The sequence below is a fragment of the Embiotoca jacksoni genome, unplaced genomic scaffold, assembly GCF_022577435.1.
Source record: "Embiotoca jacksoni isolate LCO1_2020_lvr unplaced genomic scaffold, fEmbJac1.0.p SCAF_28, whole genome shotgun sequence".
Classification (NCBI taxonomy): domain Eukaryota; kingdom Metazoa; phylum Chordata; class Actinopteri; family Embiotocidae; genus Embiotoca; species Embiotoca jacksoni.
In genome coordinates, this window is record NW_027185379.1 from 6,165,113 (window position 1) to 6,187,136 (window position 22,024).

General features: G+C 43.7%; 3 protein-coding genes across 4 annotated transcripts; 2 read left to right on the plus strand and 1 right to left on the minus strand.

Annotated features, from left to right (window-relative positions):
* Positions 1–106: 106 nt before the first annotated feature.
* LOC138205403 (glia maturation factor gamma-like) lies at positions 107–3,794 on the minus strand. The gene is made up of 8 exons (XM_069161400.1): positions 3,740–3,794; positions 1,775–2,016; positions 1,242–1,338; positions 1,077–1,126; positions 936–987; positions 732–812; positions 462–535; positions 107–278 (listed from the first exon to the last, which is right to left on the minus strand). Exons 2-8 carry the CDS (start codon positions 1,775–1,777, stop codon positions 207–209), a joined length of 429 nt encoding a protein of 142 aa, XP_069017501.1. The 5' UTR covers positions 1,778–2,016; positions 3,740–3,794; the 3' UTR covers positions 107–206.
* Positions 3,189–15,852, plus strand: LOC138205400 (protein Smaug homolog 2). 2 transcript variants are annotated; one of them, XM_069161395.1, is made up of 13 exons: positions 3,189–3,547; positions 4,884–5,409; positions 5,565–6,035; positions 6,196–6,438; positions 6,568–6,677; positions 6,994–7,080; positions 7,467–7,743; positions 7,990–8,075; positions 8,292–8,407; positions 8,675–8,867; positions 9,371–9,497; positions 11,201–11,284; positions 12,682–15,852. In XM_069161395.1, the coding sequence occupies exons 2-13, from the start codon at positions 5,214–5,216 to the stop codon at positions 12,708–12,710; spliced, it is 2,019 nt and encodes a 672-aa protein (XP_069017496.1). In that variant the 5' UTR covers positions 3,189–3,547; positions 4,884–5,213; the 3' UTR covers positions 12,711–15,852. The 2 variants fall into 2 exon arrangements, with proteins under 2 accessions (XP_069017496.1, XP_069017497.1); XM_069161396.1 differs by having other exon boundaries at positions 5,565–5,999.
* Positions 15,853–16,028: 176 nt separating this feature from the next.
* Positions 16,029–19,172, plus strand: socs9 (suppressor of cytokine signaling 9). Its single transcript, XM_069161399.1, has 2 exons — positions 16,029–16,145; positions 17,106–19,172. The coding sequence occupies exon 2, from the start codon at positions 17,271–17,273 to the stop codon at positions 18,918–18,920; it is 1,650 nt and encodes a 549-aa protein (XP_069017500.1). The 5' UTR covers positions 16,029–16,145; positions 17,106–17,270; the 3' UTR covers positions 18,921–19,172.
* The last annotated feature ends 2,852 nt before the right edge of the window (positions 19,173–22,024 follow it).

Below are 22,024 nucleotides of genomic sequence, written 5' to 3' on the forward strand. Positions count from 1 at the left end.
ATTTAAATGTTTGATTTGCTTAGTTGACGCTCACTTCACAAAACCAGGTCACTGTTCATGTCTTAAAGGACTGATTTCAATGTAGAATTGACAAAACTCAACCACATACAGTTAATCATTTATTAATAACAAACAACATTTAGAAATTAAACTGATAGTCGTGTTTCACAAAGGCTGAGAATATTGGAGATACAGGAGATGCATATTCAGCGAAAAAACGCCAGCTGGCTCTTCAGCCATTCTTCCGTCAAGTCATCAGCATTTCTCGTCTCAAAGACCTCGCAGAAAAAAGACATAAAAGCTGACTCGTCAATACTCAATATAGTTTAGCAAGCAATAAACTTATAACAAAAGGTAAATGTTCGAAAGGATGTCTTTTTTATTACATTAAATGCTTATTTTATGTAATTCTTCAACATCACTATCCGATAAACTAAAGGGCATAATGACGTGACAGTTACCTTTGTGAGCTCTGCCGCTTGCACCAGTCGATTCTTGCTGCCTGCATACATCATCTGCTGCTCCGGCTTGCACCCTGTTAAAATGACATTCATATTTATTCTGTGGATTCTGAAATTTGACTCCGGGAATATAATAAAAGCCACTTTCATCACTACAATACATTTTTAAATGTGGATTTTAGACAAGGAGATATCGGTTGCTTTAGCATTTAAGTTTAAGTTAACAGTTTAATCTGGACTTTTGATTTAGGATACTGTCAGTGTGCTCACCCATCGGACTGGAGAATATGAAACACAGAGGGTAAGACACCCTGCCATCAGCGTGGACATACTTGTAGCTGTAGACAATAAATGTACGCTGCTGTCAAGGAAAATTTAGTTTGAGTTAAAACACAGATTTTCTCATTGCCTCTTTTCTTTCATTGCATCAGTGGATTTGTATGTCTACTTTCTTTGAGACATTTATTTAAGGATATCTGGGCTGTCTTTCAGGAAGTTCTTCTCTCAACGCATCCAGTGAGATGTCCTGAAAGAAGATGAAGTAGATTGTCAGTGACTATTAATGCAGGGAGCCAGCCAAAAAACAAATTAAATAAAATAACAAATCTGACTTGCCTCATATTCCTCCTCGAGGATTACAAGTTGTTTCTCCATGTTTATTTTAACTGAGAAATAAGAAAGATTATTTTGACTTTTAATTCTGTTATTTTAATTTATGTTGATCAAGTTCCAGATGTGTCAGAGTGATGTGCTGGTAGTTGTAACATCCATCATACTTACTCAGTATGGCAGCATTGGTGGTCTCTTTTCGAAACCTGAACTTTGTCAGTTTCTCTTTCAGACTTTCATCCACTTCACACACAACCAGAGAGCTCGACTGCAAAAGAAAAATATGGTGTAAAAAGTTATTAGTGAAACTGTGTCAACCTGAGAAGTGTTAAAATATCTCCCATTTGCTCCTTTGTGTCTGATAGAATTAAGCGTATTGGTCGACAGGCCAGAAATAGAAAAAAAAAGAAAGAAAGTGGGTAGGAGACTTCTGCTTGATCTGTTCAGATGTTGAGGTCTATATCCACTCCGCACGGAGGCATTAAACATTCACAACAATTCTCTTGACATATTGAGAGCAGGAAATGTTTTGCAGCAATGTGCAAGAATGTAGTTTCCTGTGCGAAAGAGCAATGGCGACGGTCGACTGGTGTCGCAACGGTTAAGTAAAATAAGTAAATGCACAAATGGCAGTTCATCAAAAACCCAGTACATTTCAGCCCGAAATGCAAAATGTTTCAAGGAGTTGCGCCATTTTCACTTACCATTCTCAAAGGATCCTTCTCTGCCTTTGTGTCCTCGGGGTGACGCGGCCTTGCTGAAACGGTCTGCGAGCGACTGACAGCTAACTGTCAAGATATCTTCCTTCAGATGGGAAGTGGAGGGCAGACACGCTGCGAGTGCATGTATTTGTTTGTACCGCTTCCTCTTTTCACCAACACAAGATGACACCAGCGTGAAGGCTCAGCTGTGTGGCATGTGAAACAATCAGACAGTCTTTGAGAGTCTATGAAGGAGAAAACACACGTAGCAAAACCTACACATTTCAGTATGACAGAGAGAGACGGAAGTGGTGCAATTATAAAGAATAAAATTCAATAATAATTTGATTTTTTTTTTCAAGAATAAATTCATAATGTTTGAAGCTGAAGACAATCAGTTTCACCATTGTGTGGCTTTGTCACTATCGCTGTATCGGTGGATTTCATTTTCCCATGACCATATGGGCGTGGACCTCACAGAGACACTTACAGATGCAGAAAAAGATCATTTGAAATCCTTTAAACTAACAGTACAAAAATGAAATAACATTTGTAAAATCAAAATTCCTGCATCCATGATTTTATATATTTAATAAATATACCTAAAAGGAAAATGTCTTATAGTTGCATTGTGTTATATGAAGTCAAACTGTATTAGATCAGATTGTAATGTATCTTTTTTTCAGTTTCTGTTGAGGCACCTTGCACTTGTTCTGTGTTGTGATTTGGGACACTTCCCAACATGCCTCAAACTAAACTTTTAAACTTGTCTCCACTTCATTCACACTCAATGCATGACTGTAATTCAGAGAACAATCTGTAACTGAGAACAGTTTTCTTTTGCTGATGAATTTATTTTGTATCTTATGAGGAAGACATTGGCTGCTACACTGCTCTCTACTGGTAGAAGCTGCAGCAGCTCTTGCCGCACGCCAAATCAGTAATGTCACAGCAGGTGCTTTGCTGCTTTCTGTTGTTTTCATTTAGGTTTATTGCTGTCGAACAGACGTAAACAGGCATTTTGTTAATCCCTTTAGGCTTTTGTGACATGAGATTTATATATACATATATATATATTTTATTGACAAATCGAATTTATTAAGAAAACAAAAAAGAATAATTTATCATTCTATAATGAAAGAAATCACGAGTTGCAGCCCCTGTTTTAGTCTATACTGAATCTTTTTGTCAATGTTGCATACGACAACATATTGCTTCCACATAACTTTAAGATACATGTCCTCTTATTTATTTTTTTTTAATTTTTTTTTTTTCCCCAAAGTGGTTAATGCCCATAATGCACACGAAACTATCAAAGAGAGGGAGCCCTTTCGATTTACGAGCCCTGTGGGCGGAACGACACGCTCGGACGTACGTGATGACGTAGCACGTCGAAAACGACGTCTTTACGTCAACTCAAAACCGGAGTAGATTTCTCCAGGCGTACACTCCTTATTTTCTGTATCGCTTATAACGTTTTTTTTTTGTGTTTTTTTTTTTTTTGTACATACATTCTTTAACACGGTATGCTTGAAACCGCAGAGGCTTGCCGCTGCGGAGGAATATCTTTAAGGAATACCACGTGCGGGGACTGAAATCTGCGCTTCTTTCAGCTAAGCTAACGTTACCGCATCTTATTAGCGAAGCCTGCTAGCCGAGGAGCTAGCGCTAACACGTAGCTCGCCACCGTCGAGCTAAGCTATGCGTTAGCACGTTTAGCCTCAACTCGCTAAACCGAGTGACAACCGACACACACAAAAAACAAACAAAAAAAAGGTAAACAACCAAACCGATTCGAGTCTTAATCTCTTGTTAACCGCCGCTCGTGTAACTTTATTTTGTTGTTGTTGTTCTGTCTCCCGACCTGTCGTCGGTTAAAATGACTGTGTGTTTTTATTTTTTTTTTTATAACGTGTTCACCGCTAACGGGAGAAACAGGGCAGCAACAGCGTCACCGGAAAACAATACCGAGTCCCGGGTCCCTCCATCGCAGCCGAGGCCGACCCAGCTAACTTCAGCTAACCGGCTGTTAATGTCCTCCCCACCCTCCTCCTCCTCCTCCTCCTCCTCCTCTTCTTCCTCCTCCTTCGCTTTAATACAGCTTTAAAGGGATAATAACAGCCCCCCTCCTCCCCCCTCCCTCCACCGGAGCTGATGGCACAAACACTACACATGTTGTGGTTACAGGTGCTCTTGTCTTGGGCCGCTTTTTTTTTTTAGTAAGCGGATCATCAACTTTGCGCGACGGTGATCTGTCGTGACTTAACAGGGCGCCGATGACCCCCTTGTTCTGTAAACAGCAGGTCCGCTTTGAGTCGGTACACGTCGTTGCTCCGAGCTTTTGGATGTGCTTTGAGAAAAGACCGGCACACCTTTTTTTTTTGTGAGTGACTTGCTCCTTCATCATTGCTGACCAAGACGATGATGATTGGCACAAATCTTTATAAAGTGATCAGTAAAAAAAAAAAAAGCACAACTCAAATAACACGCTTGGATTACATTGTTTATATAAATTACTAAATATATATATATTTCATTTTGTTTTGAACCTTTAAGATGAATTACGAATGTAGAGTCTTGATTTTAAAACTACGGAACAATTTGCAAGCTCCAGTTTGATGTTAAATTTCATATCGGTGCCGTTCTGTGCATTTTATTATCGGGCCTTCCATATTTTATAAATATATTATTAATGTGCCGTCGTTATAAACATCCCGCTGTCTGCTCAGTTTTTGAACTCCCCCGAGGTTGATTGTCCATCTTCGTTCTTCATCTAAGAAAATCACGACTACTTCGGTTACAACTTTGGGGCGGACAACTTATGTCCAAAAAATATGAACAAAACTTTCTTCAGATCACAGGAAGAACAGATTCTAGTATTTAGTCAATGGCATAGATGGATAGACTTGAATTGCCTAAACACTCAGCTTCACATTTTCACATGTGATTTGGCTCTTGGTGAAAGAAGCAAAAGAGAAGCTAAACAAAATTGGAATGAATTTATACCGAATAAATATTGGTCTGAATAATATTTTATATTTTACAATTGTAATGGACATTGTATGAATTGTCATCTAAGAATTTCCACTGTGTATGTTTGTTGATTTAATAGGGTACAGATGATGTGATCCTGACCATGCCAGAGTGAAAAAAAAACAACCCACATCTTTTCCTCATTGGGGCATTACCTACTTCAGTTGACACACTTTCAGCCTCAAGACATTTTCCCCCAAAATCCCGACGGCATCCCTGTCTGCAGTTCCTCCTGCACATGAACCATGTGAGGGCCCCTCGGTCCAGTCTGAGGGGATCCCAGGACTGTTGAAAATACAACCCCGCTGTGCGGGGCTGGACTCATCCTGTCTGTGTCTGACAGAGCAGCCTTCCCAGTAGCCCCTTCTCCATCCACACATTCCTGTTCTCCTAACCGAGGAGACGCGCCATGATGTTCCGAGACCAGGTAGGCATCCTCACAGACTGGTTCAAAGGCTGGAATGAGTGTGAACAGACGGTGGCACTGTTGTCCCTCCTGAAGAGGGTGTCCCGCACCCAGGCCCGCTTCCTTCACATTTGCCTTGAACACTGGCTGGCAGATTGCACCGAGATCCACATCCTTGAAGCTGAGGCCAACAATGCAGGTACCTGGGAGTTTTAGTGTCGTTATATATTATTAAATATTTTTTATTGTGGAGCTGTTCGTTCTGTTTCTAAAACTGAAGCAGGCTATATAATATGTATTTCAAAAATTGTTTTTAATCACTGGTAAATTTCTCTCTTTCTCCTTTGTCATTAGCAATTGTCAGCCAGTGGCATCAGGAGCCAAAAGAGAAAGTGGTGTCCTTGCTATTGTCCCATCTGCCTCTGCTGCAGCCACGCAATAGCGAGGCCAAATGTGAGTACATGAAGCTACTGCAGAAGGTGTTGAGTCACACTATTGAGAGTAGCCTGTTCGTAGAAGAAAGCAGGCAGCTGCTGTCCTACGCACTCATCCACCCTGCCACCACACTGGATGACCGCACTTCTCTGGCCATGTGGCTAAACCACCTGGAGGAGCACCTTTCCAGTGGCTATGCACCCCGGGCTCCGACCAGCCCGTACCACCCACGCCAGGGCTCGGATGAATGGCCCAGCTCTGCTGAGGCTCTGGACCCCGGCCTGGCTTGGCACGAAAAGTCCCCCTCATCCAGCACGTCTCCAGCAGGCCAGAACGGACACATGCCTTTCACAGGTGGGATGTCCTCACCTATTAACAGCAATAATGCAGGTAATGTTTCTCATTTGCTTCTGTTCTGTTTACTGGGGACAAAACTTGAAGAGGAAACTGTGTGCATTTTGTTGGCATTCTTAATTTTGTCAACTTTTCTTTCTCTCCGAGTGCACTTGTTTCCTGTTGCCGCTCATGTATGGTTTGTTTCTCTTGTCAGGTTTGGGTGGACAGATGCAGCCGAGTCCTCTGAAGAAGTCCATGTCAATTATTCCTTCCAGTCCCCAGGCTTGTGGCACTGACTGGCTAAGCCAGGATGACATAGGGGGCAGAGGGAACTTCATTCCATCAGATCACGCGCCGCTTTCACCTCAGAGCAGTGTAGCCTCATCGGGCAGTGAGCAGACAGAAGAGCAGGGCTCCGCTCGCAACACCTTCCAGGAGGATGGCAGCGGCATGAAAGGTCCGAGTTCATTACCTTAACTTAGCCGAGGGCACTTCCAGCATTTTGGCTCCCGCAAAAGCTGTGCGCAGCCAACAGCTGTGATGATGGAAGCTAAAATATAACACAACTGTTGTTTGACTGTTCTAGATGTTCCCGCGTGGTTGAAGAGTCTGCGCCTTCATAAATACGCATCGCTTTTCTCCCAGATGACCTACGAGGAGATGATGATTCTTACAGAGCAGCACCTGGAGTCACAGGTTTCTACCGTTTTACATTCACAGTGGGGGCAGCCTTTGATTTTTCTACACTCGGTATCAATCGGGAACATTACCGTCCTCAAACCTGACGATATATCAACTCTCAATGAGGCATGAAATTAAACAACGCACCCTACAGTTATATTGAGCCAATCACATATACAAATGGTGTGATTTTACCTCTGCCCCTTGGCTTTAATGTAACTGATGGTGATTAGGTTTGTTATTTAGAAACTGTACAAATTGCCCATTGTTCTCACAATAACTGACTACTGCTTCTCATGCCCTCTTGTTATTTTCTGCCTTTCCTTCTCAGAACGTCACTAAAGGAGCAAGGCATAAGATTGCCCTGAGCATCCAGAAACTGCGAGAGAGGCAGTGTGTTCTCAAGTCTTTAGAAAAGGTAATTCAGATGGGATGATGATCATGTGCTAAAAAAAAAAAAGAAGAGGAAACCGTGTTTTGAGTTGATGAATTTTCACCCGTGCTGATCAAAAATGCACTCGAGTATGTACTCGGCAATGATCATGTGACACTTGACTTGGCTCCATCGGGAAATTCCCATTCCTGTTGGCATAGAAACAGACATAGAGCAGGGCTGGTAGGGGATTCTGTGTTTTCCTTCAAGACCTTTCAGAAGAGAAAATGTTTGTTCTGCTAAAGCTTAAATCCAGATTTGCAGCTTGGAAAATCCTCCTCTGTATTCATAACATCGCCCTGAAACTCAAATGTGTGCTTTTCTGAATAGCTTACACAGCATGTGACACCGATGTTGCCATCTCTTGTCAGGATATTTTGGAAGGAGGAAACTTGCGTAACGCCCTCCAGGAGCTGCAGCAGATCATCATCACACCCATCAAGGCCTACAGTCCCCCCAGTGCAGCGCAGCCTGCCTCGGACAACGTCACCACCTCCCCTTCAGACGCCACAAAAACAGGAGCAGATAAAGAGCCGGACTCAGAGGGCTTCCAACCCCACAACCCACCTCCCTGCGACGGAGACTCCTCTGTCACACCCATCTCAGACGGCGACATTGCTGGACAGTTCACCCGTGTCATGGGTAAAGGTAAGAATACGATGGATCGACACTGATTGGATACTTCTAGGAAGCGCTGTTAACAGTCAACAGCATGCAGAAATACTGCAATAAAATCTATTTTATGTCCAGGTCAGTATTCAACATGAATCCCAAATGATCCATTCTCACCTACCCCTTTTATTTATTTTTTTAACCACAGACCTGCAGATGTCCTTTTACACTGAAATGTACTTAGTGGACATGAATATATAAACCGTGGCTCTTTTGTTTCAGTGTGTACCCAGCTGCTGGTGTCAAGGCCCGACGAGGAAAATATCAGCTGTTACCTTCAGCTCATTGAGAAGTGTCTGACGCACGAGGTGAGAAGCTGCAAGTTGATATTTAACTCATTACGGTGCATTCATTCACGCAGTGTTGTAGATGGCAATGCCTTAAATATGACGGTGTAAACATCTATACTTAAAACATAAAACCTGCCTCTTGTTTTAAACATTGCGAATCCCCGAAGCATCTCCAGAAACTATGCTAACGCGCTTTAAAGAGCTGATGCCTTTTATTCTTCTGCTGTGTATCAGGCTTTCACAGAAACCCACAAGAAGAGGCTGGTCTCGTGGAAGCAGCAGGTCCTCAAACTGCTCCGCCTGTTCCCTCGGAAAGCTATGCTGGACATGCCTGTTTACCGACAGAAAGGGTGAGAGTGCCCGACCGCTTTTACCTTTGATCTCCCTCCGTAGCAGGGAGGATGTCACAGCAGCTGAATGTAAACAGGCTCTTTGTTCTATCTAACTGTTGCTGTGATTCTCTCTCTCGCTTACCTTTTTCTCTTTCTCATTAAAGTCAGTACTCTCATTACTTGTGAAATAGCTTCAGAAGTTGAACATTGAGTTCTCTTAACTCTCATTGATTTCGGTTGTCCTTTGCCTTTTTTTGTTGTTGTTTGTTTGTTTTGCTACTCCAGCTGGACCTATGGCTCCAACTCCCTCCCCACAGCAGGCTCTGTGAGTGGAGGTGTAGGGCGGCGGGGCCAAAGGCCGTTCCAGATGACCCCTCGCGGACTTCCAGCCACGCGCATGTGTCTTCCTGGTGGGATCGGGGGAGCGTCTCCACGCCACACACTAACTAGTCCTGCGTTGGCAGGCCAGGGCAGACAAGTCAGTATTCCTGTCAACGGATGGGTACTTTAACATCAGTTTGTGACATGTACAGCTGGATTTAAATTCTAAACTAAATGGATCATGGATGGAAAAAGTCTCATGTTAAACCATTTGTTGATTATTTTTCTTCATGATTACTTTTTTTTTCTTTAAAAGTGGATGGAAGTGTTTCTGTCTTACAACTTGGACACGGTTTCTTCGCACAATTAATACCTAAAACTTATTTTTGTCTGCCTGAGACTTTTCAGCACGAGTGTTTATTCCTCTGTGGTTTCCTTTGATTTCTCCAATCGCTTTGTCCTGAAGTCATTGACTCATTAAGAACAAAACAGGAGTTTAATGAGTTTACGCCTGGCAGTACAAGGGTGCATCATCGTTTTATATGATTTGAGACTATTTATGTAATGACCGAGACCGAGCTAAAAGAGAAAACAAACCGTGTCATTCTCTCTTGATAGTTGTTTGTTTTTGTAATAAGAACTTGTTTCTTTCCTCTATAGAACCTGTGGTTTGCCAACCCCGGGGGCAGTAACAGCATGCCAAGTCAGAGTCGCAGCTCCGTGCAGCGGACCCACTCACTCCCTGTCCACACTTCCCCACAAACCATGCTCATGTTCCAGCAGCAAGGTATCACACGGGGTCAACCCTCCTTTACTTTTCTTCGACAATAATATATGCACTGACCCGCACACAGGTCATCCTGGTCCGTGTTTACGTCTTCATTTGCCATAGTCATTTGCCGGACTTCCCTCCCTCAGTATGTTGTTTACATGTTACTACGTTTAGCGTGTACCAACGTGTTGATTATCTAGTATTACCTTCATTTTGTGAGTAAAACAAACTCCTTTTCGACTAAACTGGAAATGGTTAATAGAATAGAGATGACTTGGAACTGGGGAATTTGACTGTCAGTGAGCTGCACAAATTCTGCTCAAAAAAAACAAAACAAACCAAAACAAATGTCTATGAATTGGTCAGATGCCAGAATAAAGAGTGGCTCTCCCTCTGTGCCAAGGACAAAATAACAAGACAGCGAAGCAGCATGTTGCAGTAAACAATCTGTCGCCTTGTACAATATACATAACCTTTCGCTGGCCTCGTCTCGTGCACCAGATGACACACACGAGCAAATTTACCTGTAATGGCTCTCATCCTGTTGAAACAGAGTCAACACAGGACATTTCCATAACAGCGCGTTCTGTGTGAGCCAACAGTTTCTAATTATACAGATATATGAACTCAGCTGAGTTCCAGATTTCATATCTACAGGTACAAGCTGCAGCTGCTTAGTTCTGTTGGGCTAGGAATTTTATATGAAACCCCAAAAAGTGAATACTAGTGTTTTAATAGACCATTGCCCATAACAGAAGACTGGACATAAGAAATGTATTTCATTTTTAAAGGATCAATTGCATAAATATTCTACATTTTTCATTTTAAAAGGTGTCAAGACCTTCAAAAGTCCGTAGATCGTGTTTCCTAATCCACTGAAGGTGGCTGCAGCCTGTGAACTGTGGAGTGTGTTCACATAGTGCTTTGCAGTGTTGTGTTGTGTTGTCATTTTCTAGGTTTACTCGAACACTTTGTAGTAAAATAAGGAATTAGAACATGCGTACATAAAGAGCGTAAGTCGTCCAGGGGTAATTTATGCCGTGAACTTGAGACGGGAGATTTCCCCTGTTTTGTAAATTTCTCTAATCTTTTTCAGGAGCAGCTCTGTTGTTAAAAGTCAGTGTTTTACTCTTATAAGCAGAAATAACTAACTATCGTGCCTTAAACTCTAAATCCGACCCCTTTGCTGCAGGTGCAGGTGACACCACGGACGGGTCTGTTCACACTGCTGCAACATTTCCCTCCAATATGCTAAAGCAGTTTCAACTCGTTGCATCTCTTTGGTCTGAACTGAGCTCAACAGTACAAACCACTTGCCACCGTCACCTGTAGTTTCTGCAGTGTGTTCGGGGTTCCCGCTTTGGTTAACCTTTGCTAGCAGAGGATTCGCCATGTTTTGTTTGTTCAGCTAACAGAACTATTCAGTGCATTTAGTATCTATCACCTCATTCTTAGATTTTCATCGGGCTAACGGATTAGTTGAAGATCACATTAACATAATAATAGTTATTCTTTTGCACACATAGGTCAGATAAAGCTGTTGTTGTTCTTTTTTTCTTCTTTTTTTTTCTTCTTTAAAATGTCACATTATTCTTCTTCTTATCCGCTCAGAGAAAGATTCAAAGTTTCTGTTTAAATTAAGTGTTTAAAAAAGTCGTAATGATAAAATATTCTGCAATGCTCCTATGGACTGAGAGTATTTTTGCCTTTGTCCTCAGAATGCCAAGTTCCAGGTGCCGACCTGGAAATCAACCCCACGCTGGAGTCACTGTGCCTCAGTATGACAGAGCATGCCTTAGGGGGTAAGTGTCCTCAGCAGCCGGCTACTAAACAAGCCTCTGACTCACAGACCTCACACGGCTACCAAACACACAACATCGCACTATTAATATCATACATCAAGGCAATAAGAGATTCAATGAACAGACTGTTCATCAGAGAAAGCAACACACATCAGTTTCTCCTGTACAAATAGAAATGATGACGTCTATCATTCCATTAGTGATATTTATACTTTAATATTTAATGCTGGGCGGAATCAGCGGGGCAAGTCCTGTAAATATGAATGTTTGTCACTGACTGACGAACCAAAGTTAGACTGGTGGTCAGCCAAATGCCATGACTTGCTTTAGTCGTTAGAAAATAAAAGCCCTCATTTCACAAAAAAAAGCCTTCCAGCAGCAATCCGCAGTGACGTCGCCATCTTGCTAGTTCGGAGCGGTTTGGAGCAGGAAGTGACCATATTTGGACGAGATAAGGGCGCAGCGAGCGGTGGATCTGACTGATCTGTTGGAAAACCTGGTGATACTACGTCCCGCCCACTTATAGCTGTAACCTGAGTGCACCACAGGCCTGTCAATCAAACAGACACGCCCTCCAAAAACAGGTCTTTTTGAAGTTTATTTTCTAATGAATGAGGGATTATTTTCAGATGAACCTCCAGGAAACTAATAAGAAGGAGCGACTTTACCTAACGACACCGAGATAACTGCTGGAGACATTTTATTCACTAAGAATTTGATGAGAGAAGTTGAATGGGAGTCTATGGAGCCGGAGGCTTTTTGGAGCCGACCTCTAGTGGCCCTCGGTGGTATCGCAGCTTAAAGCACTCCCGAATCAGCCTAATTTTTCAGAGCCGGAAGCTACGTCCACTTTTATTTTATATACAGTCTGTGGTTTGTACAGTCTGAAAGTATATGAAAAAAATTAGTTTAAGCTGTTTTATCTTAGTTTCTGGATGTCTAATGGATCACATCTTACAAATCAAATGGTACATCTCCCACACATTTCTTTCAGTATTAATGTAAATCTAAGTTGTAATATCCATTATTTTATTTAAAATTGAATATGCTGAAGGACAGCCCGAAGAACAAAAATAATATCCTGTCCATGTAATAAACGTCTGCAGTGAGGTGTATTTCCCCAACTTGTCGAAGGAGCCCATACAGAAATGTGTCTCGTAAATATGACTTATGCAATGTGCAATAGCTGGAATACTGTAAAAATTCAAAGAAATCATGCAATGAGTGTAAGATTTACTGTCACATAACACATAAAAAGGCCTCAGCAACTTTTTCTACTTTTTCTACCCGTGAAAAGGAAAACACTCTGACAGTGAAGGATGAAAATGTGTATCACGCAGTATATTTTTATGATCGCAAATGTCCTGAAACATACTTCTTTCCAATCTCCTTCTCAGATGGAACAGACCGGACATCTACAATATGAAAAGAAGAAAAAGGAAAAATACACTTCATTTGAAGCCTGTTCAGTTCCTCGTCACCCAGCACAAAGATATACGTATGCTTCAGAAAACCAGGCAAAGCAGTCACTACAAAATGACAAAAAAACTGTGTATATGTTCTCTAATATTTTTGTACTTTATTATATACAATTAAGTTTATTAAAAATGGAATACAGATGATTATTATATTGCAGGAGATAGAAAAAAAAAAAAACAGGTCAACTGTGCACACTGCTCCGTGTCACCTGCAGGACTGTGGCATGATGTGCAGAGGCTCAGTTAACCAAGTGGAGAGAAAAACAGTAGATTGGTGCTGTCTTAAAGGGGTTCTGCCCCGAGTTACTTTTCTTTTTCCTTCTGCCTTGGAACAAGGCTCTATCCAAAACACGCTGACAGACACAGCCCCCCCCCACCCCCCCCCACCCACACACACACCCACACACGCGCACACACCCACACACACACACACACACACACACACACACACACACACACACACACACACACACACCCCCGCACCGCTTAGTGTGGAGATTCAGAAAAAGTCCCAGCCAGAAGTAAGGCACTTTTATTGAATGATCTTTAACATTAAGCACTAAACTGTGATTGGCCCAAGGATACACTCACTGAGGTTTGACTCGTAGACGGGTGTTGATGTACAGACGCCATTTCTGGTGCTGGTCAGGGCTTGTGTTGGTCGAAACGGCTTTCCTCCGTTCATTTTCGTCCTCTCTGCAGAACATGTTTTTTGTGGGAAAAGGAAAGGACAAAAAGAGTTGAGGAAAAATGTACAATTCAACCGTAGACATACCTTATGTCTTGCCCCCCCCCTCCCCTTGAACGCATAGTCAAAGTAGAAGTGACTGTCCTCCTCTAAACTTATACAAAGCCAAAGAGAAGGGTTGTGTGATTTGAGAGATATTTGTAGTGAAATGCAACAGAATGGTATAAGTTTTGTTTTCTAAAAAAAAAAAAAAAGAACAGTGGTTTGAAGAATTGATGCCAGCTGCAATTTGTCTCTGTTATTTTATGCCCGACTACGTAAATGATGATGAATCTCATTTTGTGCCGAGGAATCCCCAAAGGGGTGAGAAAGGGCTGGGTGGGGTTTGTACTGTGCTAGAGCTGATTTGATATAGAATTGATAAAAGCGAGGAGGGCAGAGTGTTTTCAATTTACACTCTTAATGCCGGCTCAGAAAACTAAATGAAACCCATCTCAGCCCTCTGGCCTCCTCATGATTGGCTTTGGAAAATGAAGCTTGATCTTGTAATAAATGCTCGGGAGCGCAGCGCCTCACCCTCGCAGTGCCCTTTTTTTTTTTTTAGTTTGTTTTCCTTATATGGCCGAAGTGATGATTTGATGAATCATAATTTTTCAAGGTGCTTGACGATGTCCATGTTTTTCTGTTTGTGTCTCAGTGTGTTTGAGTCTCAGAACCCCCCCCGACATTATCACGTGGTATCAGTGTTGAATCAAAAACTGTCTTATACAGCCTCTGTCTGAGAATGTGGCAGAGCCGGAGGTGCATGTTCGTGTAATATGGTCTTAACTTTTGGATCACTCTTGGTTGCATCATAAGGCAGGGATAACCATTCACATATTATTTCAGCAGAGCCATAGGAGGTCTGTCCTAGTAAAAATGATTATTTACAGATATCTTTTTCCAATTGTATTTTTTACTCTCCCTTAATATTGATAACTTATGCTTATTTTCTATAATCGCATGTTTTGCCACACTAATACAGCACTGTTGTAGATAGAGGACATGGTGGTTGATGGTGCCCACTGTCACCAACAGCTAGAGAGCAGAAAATCTTGCAACTAATGTTGTATGTTTATATCGCCTCAATGTCACTGTTTACATCTCTCTGGGATAATGCTATATTCATGTTATGTGATGTCATGAATAATCCATTGTCTCACTATGTAACACATTAAAGAACTGAAGCCTTCTCGCACATGAGCTGGCTGGGGAGAGCCTGAAAACAAAAAGTCTTCTACCCCCCCACGCCCTCCCCGCCCCCTTTACTCCACGGGCTCCGCATGAGTCTCGGTAGATTTTTAAGTGAGAACCGTACGGAGGCACATAAACGCCTACTTTTCTGGTCATGCGGTGACGGGAAAGAGCAGCTTGTCTGGCCTTGTGATGAAACCGTTGGCTGTCATGTCCTGACAAACTGTTCATGTGGTGCCTGAAATGCTCCGCTCCAGCATCCTCAATTTGTTTTCTTTTGATAATGGTCTTGAGAAGTATTCGAGTCATGGATTTCTTCAGAGCAGGCTCTTGGATAGATCTGACTTAGTAAAAAAAAAAAAAAAAAAAAAAAAAAAAGGCATCACACTCATGCCGGCAGAGGACTTCTGTGAGTTAACTCTGCTGGCTTTAAGACTCAGCTATCTTATTTTTAACTCTTCACTATACTGTATATCGACTGTGTTATTTTACAAATGGCTCAGATGATCCTTTTCACGGCCTCTGTTGCTTTAGACAGCCGACCCGTTACCGCGAATAGACACAGAGGTACAATGCAGCAGATTTCTGCTGAAGTGTGTGTTGATGATTGTGACGACGACGACGACGACGCAGCAGGGGACGAAGACGCTTATCTGAGCCGCAAATATGTGATTACGAGTAAACTAAACACTAATAACAGGCCAAGGACTATGTTTACTCCCATGTTTACATTCCAGCGATGCGTGAAATGAGTTGGGGGGGGGGGGGGGATGCACTTCATAAGTTTTTAGCTTGGTATATTTGAACACGCCAAGCGTCCACTAAGGAGGTACAGAGCCTGTCACGAGGAGACGTCTACAGAGTGGTCCTGAGATCATGTTCATGTCCCTGCCAGGCTTAGTTAATGACTTCACGCAGCCAGCTGGAGGCCACACTGCAGATATTTGTCTTGTACAATTTATATTTAATTCCAATAACTCTCCCCTTCAACACCCCCAACCCCCCCTCCCCCCCTCAGACATTTTCTAATGTTTTATGACCCCTTTTGCATCACATGCTTACACTCTACTTTTTTACTGTCACTCATGTGTGAATGGTCTGAAGTGCAAACATCCGCCGGATCATTGACTGTCCGAAAATAAAAGAGGTTCAGTTCTTTTGCAACTTCACTTTGTGGTTTGTGTTCGTGTCTTGTTTTACTCAGACGCTTCTTTTACCTGCCGGAAAGAAAAAATAAATAAATAAATAAATAAAAGTCAAGTCTTTGCGGTGTTTACAGACGTCCCGTGTGACGCTACCGAAATCCCTCCTCCTCCAATCACTGTTTACTTCCGGGTTGCGCGATTTCCAGCGGTTCATCAAGCTAACGTAAGCTTAGCCGATTCGCTTTTAACGCCGTTAAGTTTATCCGGGGAGATATCAAAAGCTGCCTCCGTCGGGAAAGCGGATTACAACTGCTTGGGTACGTTCACACTTTGTGTTTATGACTGTAAAACTTCCGACACAAGTATTTACAAACACGCTTTCAAGCTCGCCCCCCCCACCCTCCCTTGTTCGGATAATCCACGTTAGCAGATAAGATAGCTGCCCTGCTAACTTAGCACTCAGCCGTAAACAGCTGATTGCTGACTAAACTAAGTCATATGTCCACATCGGTTTCAACTTTTAAGTGAGTTTTAAAACCGGATGAAACTCGGGGAGTCGAAGTCTTCAGGTTCTTTTTAATTTTCAGCGCGATAATACTCCTTCAATAGAAAGTACACAAGGACACAAACATCAGCAGCAAAATGGGGTTAAAGGACCAAAGTAAAAGTCCTGGTTTTGGTCCCTCTGACTGATATATTATCATATCTGACATCACTGAAATGTTATAAAGAAGCTGCAGCTTGATGCTGTTGTAGGAAGTAGCTTATTTCTAGTTTTATTAAATATAGGAGAGTTAAAAAAAAAAAAAAGATTAGTGGGAACAAAGGAGAAAGGGAGAGATCACTGTTTGTTTGAGCTGTTAACAGCTCTTGGACATCTGAAATGTGACCATGGCTGTTGTGATCAAACTGAATGTTGAGCCTATACTGGCTTCTTTTATTTTCCTAATTGTGTTTCCTTTCCTTAAGTTCACAGCGTCCTCGGGTGCGTTAACTCCTCTGGTCTTACTCAAAAATCGTTAACACTGCTTCTCTTGTGTGATTCAACGCTGTAAGCGGACAGAATCTAATTACGCGGGGCATTTTCCACTGTTTTCTGCATCTGAAGGTTCAAGTGTGAATTAAGAAAATAATCCGCAGATTAATCGACAGCGAAGATGTCAGTTTCAGCAACACAAGTCGAGACCTCTCTAAAACCGTCGAAACCAAAATGCTGACGTTATCCAGAGTAATTGCAGAAAGTACAATTTGAGCATGGCTTTTGTTTTGTTTTGCAGGTTGTTAAAAGTTTCTGTCAACGCGATGCATGGACGGTGATCATGACATCTCAAACAAGGGACGGAGATGGAAAACCTCTGGTGAGCAGCAGCTGCGATTGCAAACCATCCCTCGGTAACTGCGTGGAGCGGTGAAACCGTTGCCGTTTCTCTACATTATCCGCCATGTCATTACCGAAGGAGTCAGGAAACCGAGGGAAAGATCGAGAGAGGGGGGCACGTCCCAAGGTGAGACAGAGCCGGTCCGAGGAGAGACGAGATGCGGGCGGTGGTCGGAAAGGTGGAAAGGGGAAGAAAAAAGGCCTCGCCTCCCACGAAGCAGCAGCTGAGCGGCCCGTCAGCGATGGCTTTGAGTACGGGGAGCTGTTGAGTGACCTGGAGACCAGGGAGCAGTCCTCCTCGTCCCCTCTGAGGGATGGTTGGAGGTGGCAGGGCTTGGACGTTGCAGCCTCATCAGTGGGACAGGAGCGGGTAACAGCCAGGCCAGGTCTGGGAACAGTTAGCTCTGCTGCAGAGTTACCTGCACCCAGCGAGGGTGAGGGCAGGAGCTCAAGCAGCAGTCGCACTCTCAGGCAAAAAATTCAAGATGCGATGGGGCAATGTTTCCCAATAAAGACACACAGCGCAGCAGCAGCAGCAGCAGCACCGGCTCCGGCTCCACAGGCTCTTTCATCATCACCCGCTTGTGCCTCCGCCTCCTCAAAGCGGAAGATCCATCTCAGCGAGCTGATGTTGGACGACTGCCCTTTCCCTGTAGGATCTGAGCTGGCTCAGAAGTGGAATCTCATCAAGCAGCACACAGCCCCCATTACCCAGCCTCCCCTGCTGGACTCTGCAGTAGTGTGCAGCGCCCCGACTCCCGCCATGGCTTCTGTGGTGGAGGACGTGGACGACAGGTTACGGGAGCGGAGGCGCATCAGCATCGAACAAGGCGTCGATCCGCCGCCCAATGCTGAGATCCACACATTCGAGGTGACGGCCCAAATTAACCCTCTGTACAAGCACGGCCCCAAGCTGGCGCACGGTATGAATGATTTAGCGGCGACCGACAGAACCTCCGCTCATCAGCAACAGCAGCTTCTTCTCCAAACGCAGCAGCAACACCAACTCCTACTCCAGAGCTGCTTGGACACTCTGGACGAGGTGGTGGCCTCGGCGTCGGCGTCCGTCCACACCGGCGACTCTGTCCCCGAGGTTTCGGTCGATCCGGAGGTCACGGCCACCGACGTGACCCCCGGAGCCGCACTTCCTCCGGCCGAGCAGAACAAATCTCAAGACGGCTACCGCATTCACACCCAGATCGATTACATCCACTGTTTAGTTCCAGACCTGCTGCAGATCACCAACCTCCCGTGTTACTGGGGGGTCATGGACCGCTACGAGGCCGAGACGCTGCTGGAGGGGAAGCCCGAGGGCACTTTCCTCCTGCGCGACTCCGCCCAGGAGGACTACCTCTTCTCCGTCAGCTTCCGCCGCTACGGCCGCTCGCTGCACGCGCGCATCGAACAGTGGAACCACAATTTTAGCTTCGACGTCCACGACCCCAGTGTCTTCCACGCTCCCACCGTCACAGGGCTGCTCGAGCACTACAAGGACCCCAACTCGTGCATGTTCTTCGAGCCCCTTCTGTCCAACCCCATCCACCGCACGCAGCCCTTCAGCCTGCAGCACGTCTGCCGGGCGGTCATAAGCAGCCGCACCACCTACGACGGCATTAGCATGCTTCCCATTCCGAACGCATTGAAAAAGCACCTGAAAGAATACCACTATAAGCAGAGAGTACGTGTACGGCGAATGGACACCTGGTGGGAATGAAGGAAAGAAAAAGCGGACTAAAAGAAACTACCAAATAGGTTTTTAATACCAGTCTCTCCTTACTGGACCGAACAACGAGTCTTGTTCTCGTTTGCCGTATTAACCTACACTACACTGTACTTATTTATTTTATTCCTGCTGTACACGTCTTAACAATTGTACTAAACTACACTGATGAGGCAACATGTAATCTCACTGATCTTGCACACTTAAAAGAGTTCTTTATGCTCAAATTAAACAAACTTATTTAGATTGGTGATGTTGGGTGAAATGTCTTCTCGTCTTTTGTGTTTTCGACTGTGACTAAATCATCTTAATTATCTCGACGACGGGGGGAAGCAGCCGTAGTGCGAGTGGAGATAATTATAATAGAGTTGTTCATCAGTGACATGCTGAGAAGGTGAATCACACGTACAGAAAAAAACTCAGTTACGAAGGTGTTGACGTGCAGCAGATCCGAAGCATTTATAATTGTTTTGAACAGCGGGCCCAGGTCTGATAATAAGGGCCGAGAACTAAGAGCACAAGTATGACTAGTTAGTCTTGTTAAAAATGAAAAGGCTCGTCGTGTACTGAGATCAGAATTTATAGGTTCTGTGGTTTAATGGCGGAGAAGGTGGGAAATGAGGAGTAACTGAATAACCAGAAAACCTAGTTTTTGTAGAAATCCTGTGGCTTAAGTCCCAATTACATACTTCCCTCAGTACACCAATAAATAGTGCTCCTCCACCTTAGGACTCTTACCTGTGTAGTGCAGGAATTTCGACAAGAGTTGTGCTGTTTCAAATCGCACACTGACGTTCTGCACTCACAGGAAATGACCTCGCAATGTGAACGCATCACCCAACCAAAATATCTGCAGCTTTCATCATTTCACCCAGAAACCAGTGTGTTTTGATGTCCTCTGTTCAACACACTCAATAAACACACTTGGTTCTTCTGTCCAGCAGCAGCAGTGGAAAAGAAGCACCTTGCGCTCAGGAACAGCTGCCTCTTCCTCAGACGCCTTCATCGGCAAAATCCTAACGCTGGTGGCCCCGCCCCCTTCCTCTACGTAGCCAAGATGGCGACCGTTTAGGGTGGAAAGCGTCCCAACGTTTCACACTTCTGTTTTTTTTTGGGACTCTGCATCATCCCGGTGCCGGCACCTGCATGTTTCTGTACTTGACAGTGTGAACGCACTCATGCGCTCAACATAGCGAGCGTTAATGCACGAGTACGCCGTCTGGAACGCAGCGCCGGTGGTGAACTCCGGTGGATGCGGTTAGGTGGTGCGGCGAAGCACACCTCTGGCCACGCCCAGTCGCTCCTGTCGCGGTGACACTGGATGCGGTCAGAAGCGATACCGACGTGAAAATATCAGCCAAAGAACGGCAGTAAAAACCCAACTTCTCAGCCTGCTGCCGAGGCTGCTGCTTCGTTTTCAGCCCACATCAAATATCCATCCGTGGCTTCCCTTCCAGATTAAATTGCACGCAGACAGTGCCAACGGTCTTCATTAGTTTTGAAGTGAAGGATCAAATATGGTGTGCGGGAACTCGTCAGCAGCTGGGGAAGCCGCTGTATTATCAGAATGCAAATGATGAAGCTCAGAGGTTTATGGCCCTTATTTTGCTTGAAATCTTGACAGTTTGTGCTGCCCACTTGTTTTAAAAAACTGCATCTAATTTAATGTGACTATCGAGATCCTTAAGGAGAAAAGGATTGTGTCGCAGTACGACCTGCTGTGCACATTTGAAAGAGGTAGGGTGTCTCCACGCTAATCTTCCTTTCCACAAGTTCAATGACAAAATTACCATAATGAATTAGCACGGGTGAATCTCAATTAACAGGAAGAATGATGGCAGATGGAATGTATTTTGAGATTTTTCTGGGGCTTGACACCAAGTCAGTCACAGAGACATGAAATCTGCAAGCGCTGAAAAGCTCTGCGTGGAGGAATCAGCCGTGAAGTGGAAACCCGAAGGCATCGAGGAGAGGCAGAGCTCAAAATGCAGTGAGGTGAACGCTTGAAAGTGCTGGTAAGTTTAAATGTATTAATACATCGCTAAAGAATATGCTGCTTCACCAATAGACTGCAAATTCTTCAGTGAAAAATGTTATTATATTCTGAAGGATCCATTTTAAACAACTAACACGACACGCTCACTTTTATGCAATAATTCTCTTGAAAACTACTGTAACTATATTAGATGGTATATGATCAAACATCTTCATATTTGAAAGTGCAAATAAAATCTGTAAACATGCCACAACCAGCACAAAGAGAGACTGAAGTATTTCTCGCAAGACAGACTCTTATTTGGCTTATTATCTATGACTCATTCAAAGATTAATTGCCAGATTTATCTCTGCAGTGGACTCCTTTTCAGCCGTGTGTGAACAGCATTTGGTGTTAACGAAAACACACGAGCGAGACCACACTGCTAGCTGTTGTGGGTAATAATCACACAGGACAAGCATCCCAGTGTTAATTGGAAAGTGAGGAGAATGGCTCTCTCATGCTCCTCTGAAGCGCCGTGCTGCTGTTTTCTCCTTGAGATGGCCGATTTGATATTCAGGGTAGAAATCATCCGTGACAAGCAGCCGTCCAGTAATGAAGTTGCTGGAATTTAAACGGCGGCTCTGATGCGCCATTAAAGGCTGCATTCAAAATGCAAAGGTAGAACTTTTGACCTTTGTATACGTAATTAAGTCACTATATAAGCTGCCCCGATGAAATAAGATTTACAGTGATGGAGGACCTTTTTGACCTGTCATGCATACACAAGTGTGAGCCACACCATGAACCCTCCACACATTCAATTTCAGCCCTCTGCCAGCTCAAGGCTTTTGTCTTGTATCTCCCACCACAATTCAAGGCTCTGCACCGGGATATTCCTGCACCTCATCCAATGATATCATGTTTAAGACATTTTGACACTTTAAATTACAGATGGATTCATCATTTCACAAAAGGAAATTGATCTCTTACTGTAAATCATATAAAGGTTCCTGGAATGAAGTGTCTAATTTGGTCATAATTACTGGTTTAAACATTTACATAATATCGCCTAATTTAGATGTATGAAATAAAATGTGATTGAATTAATTTCCAGTTTAGC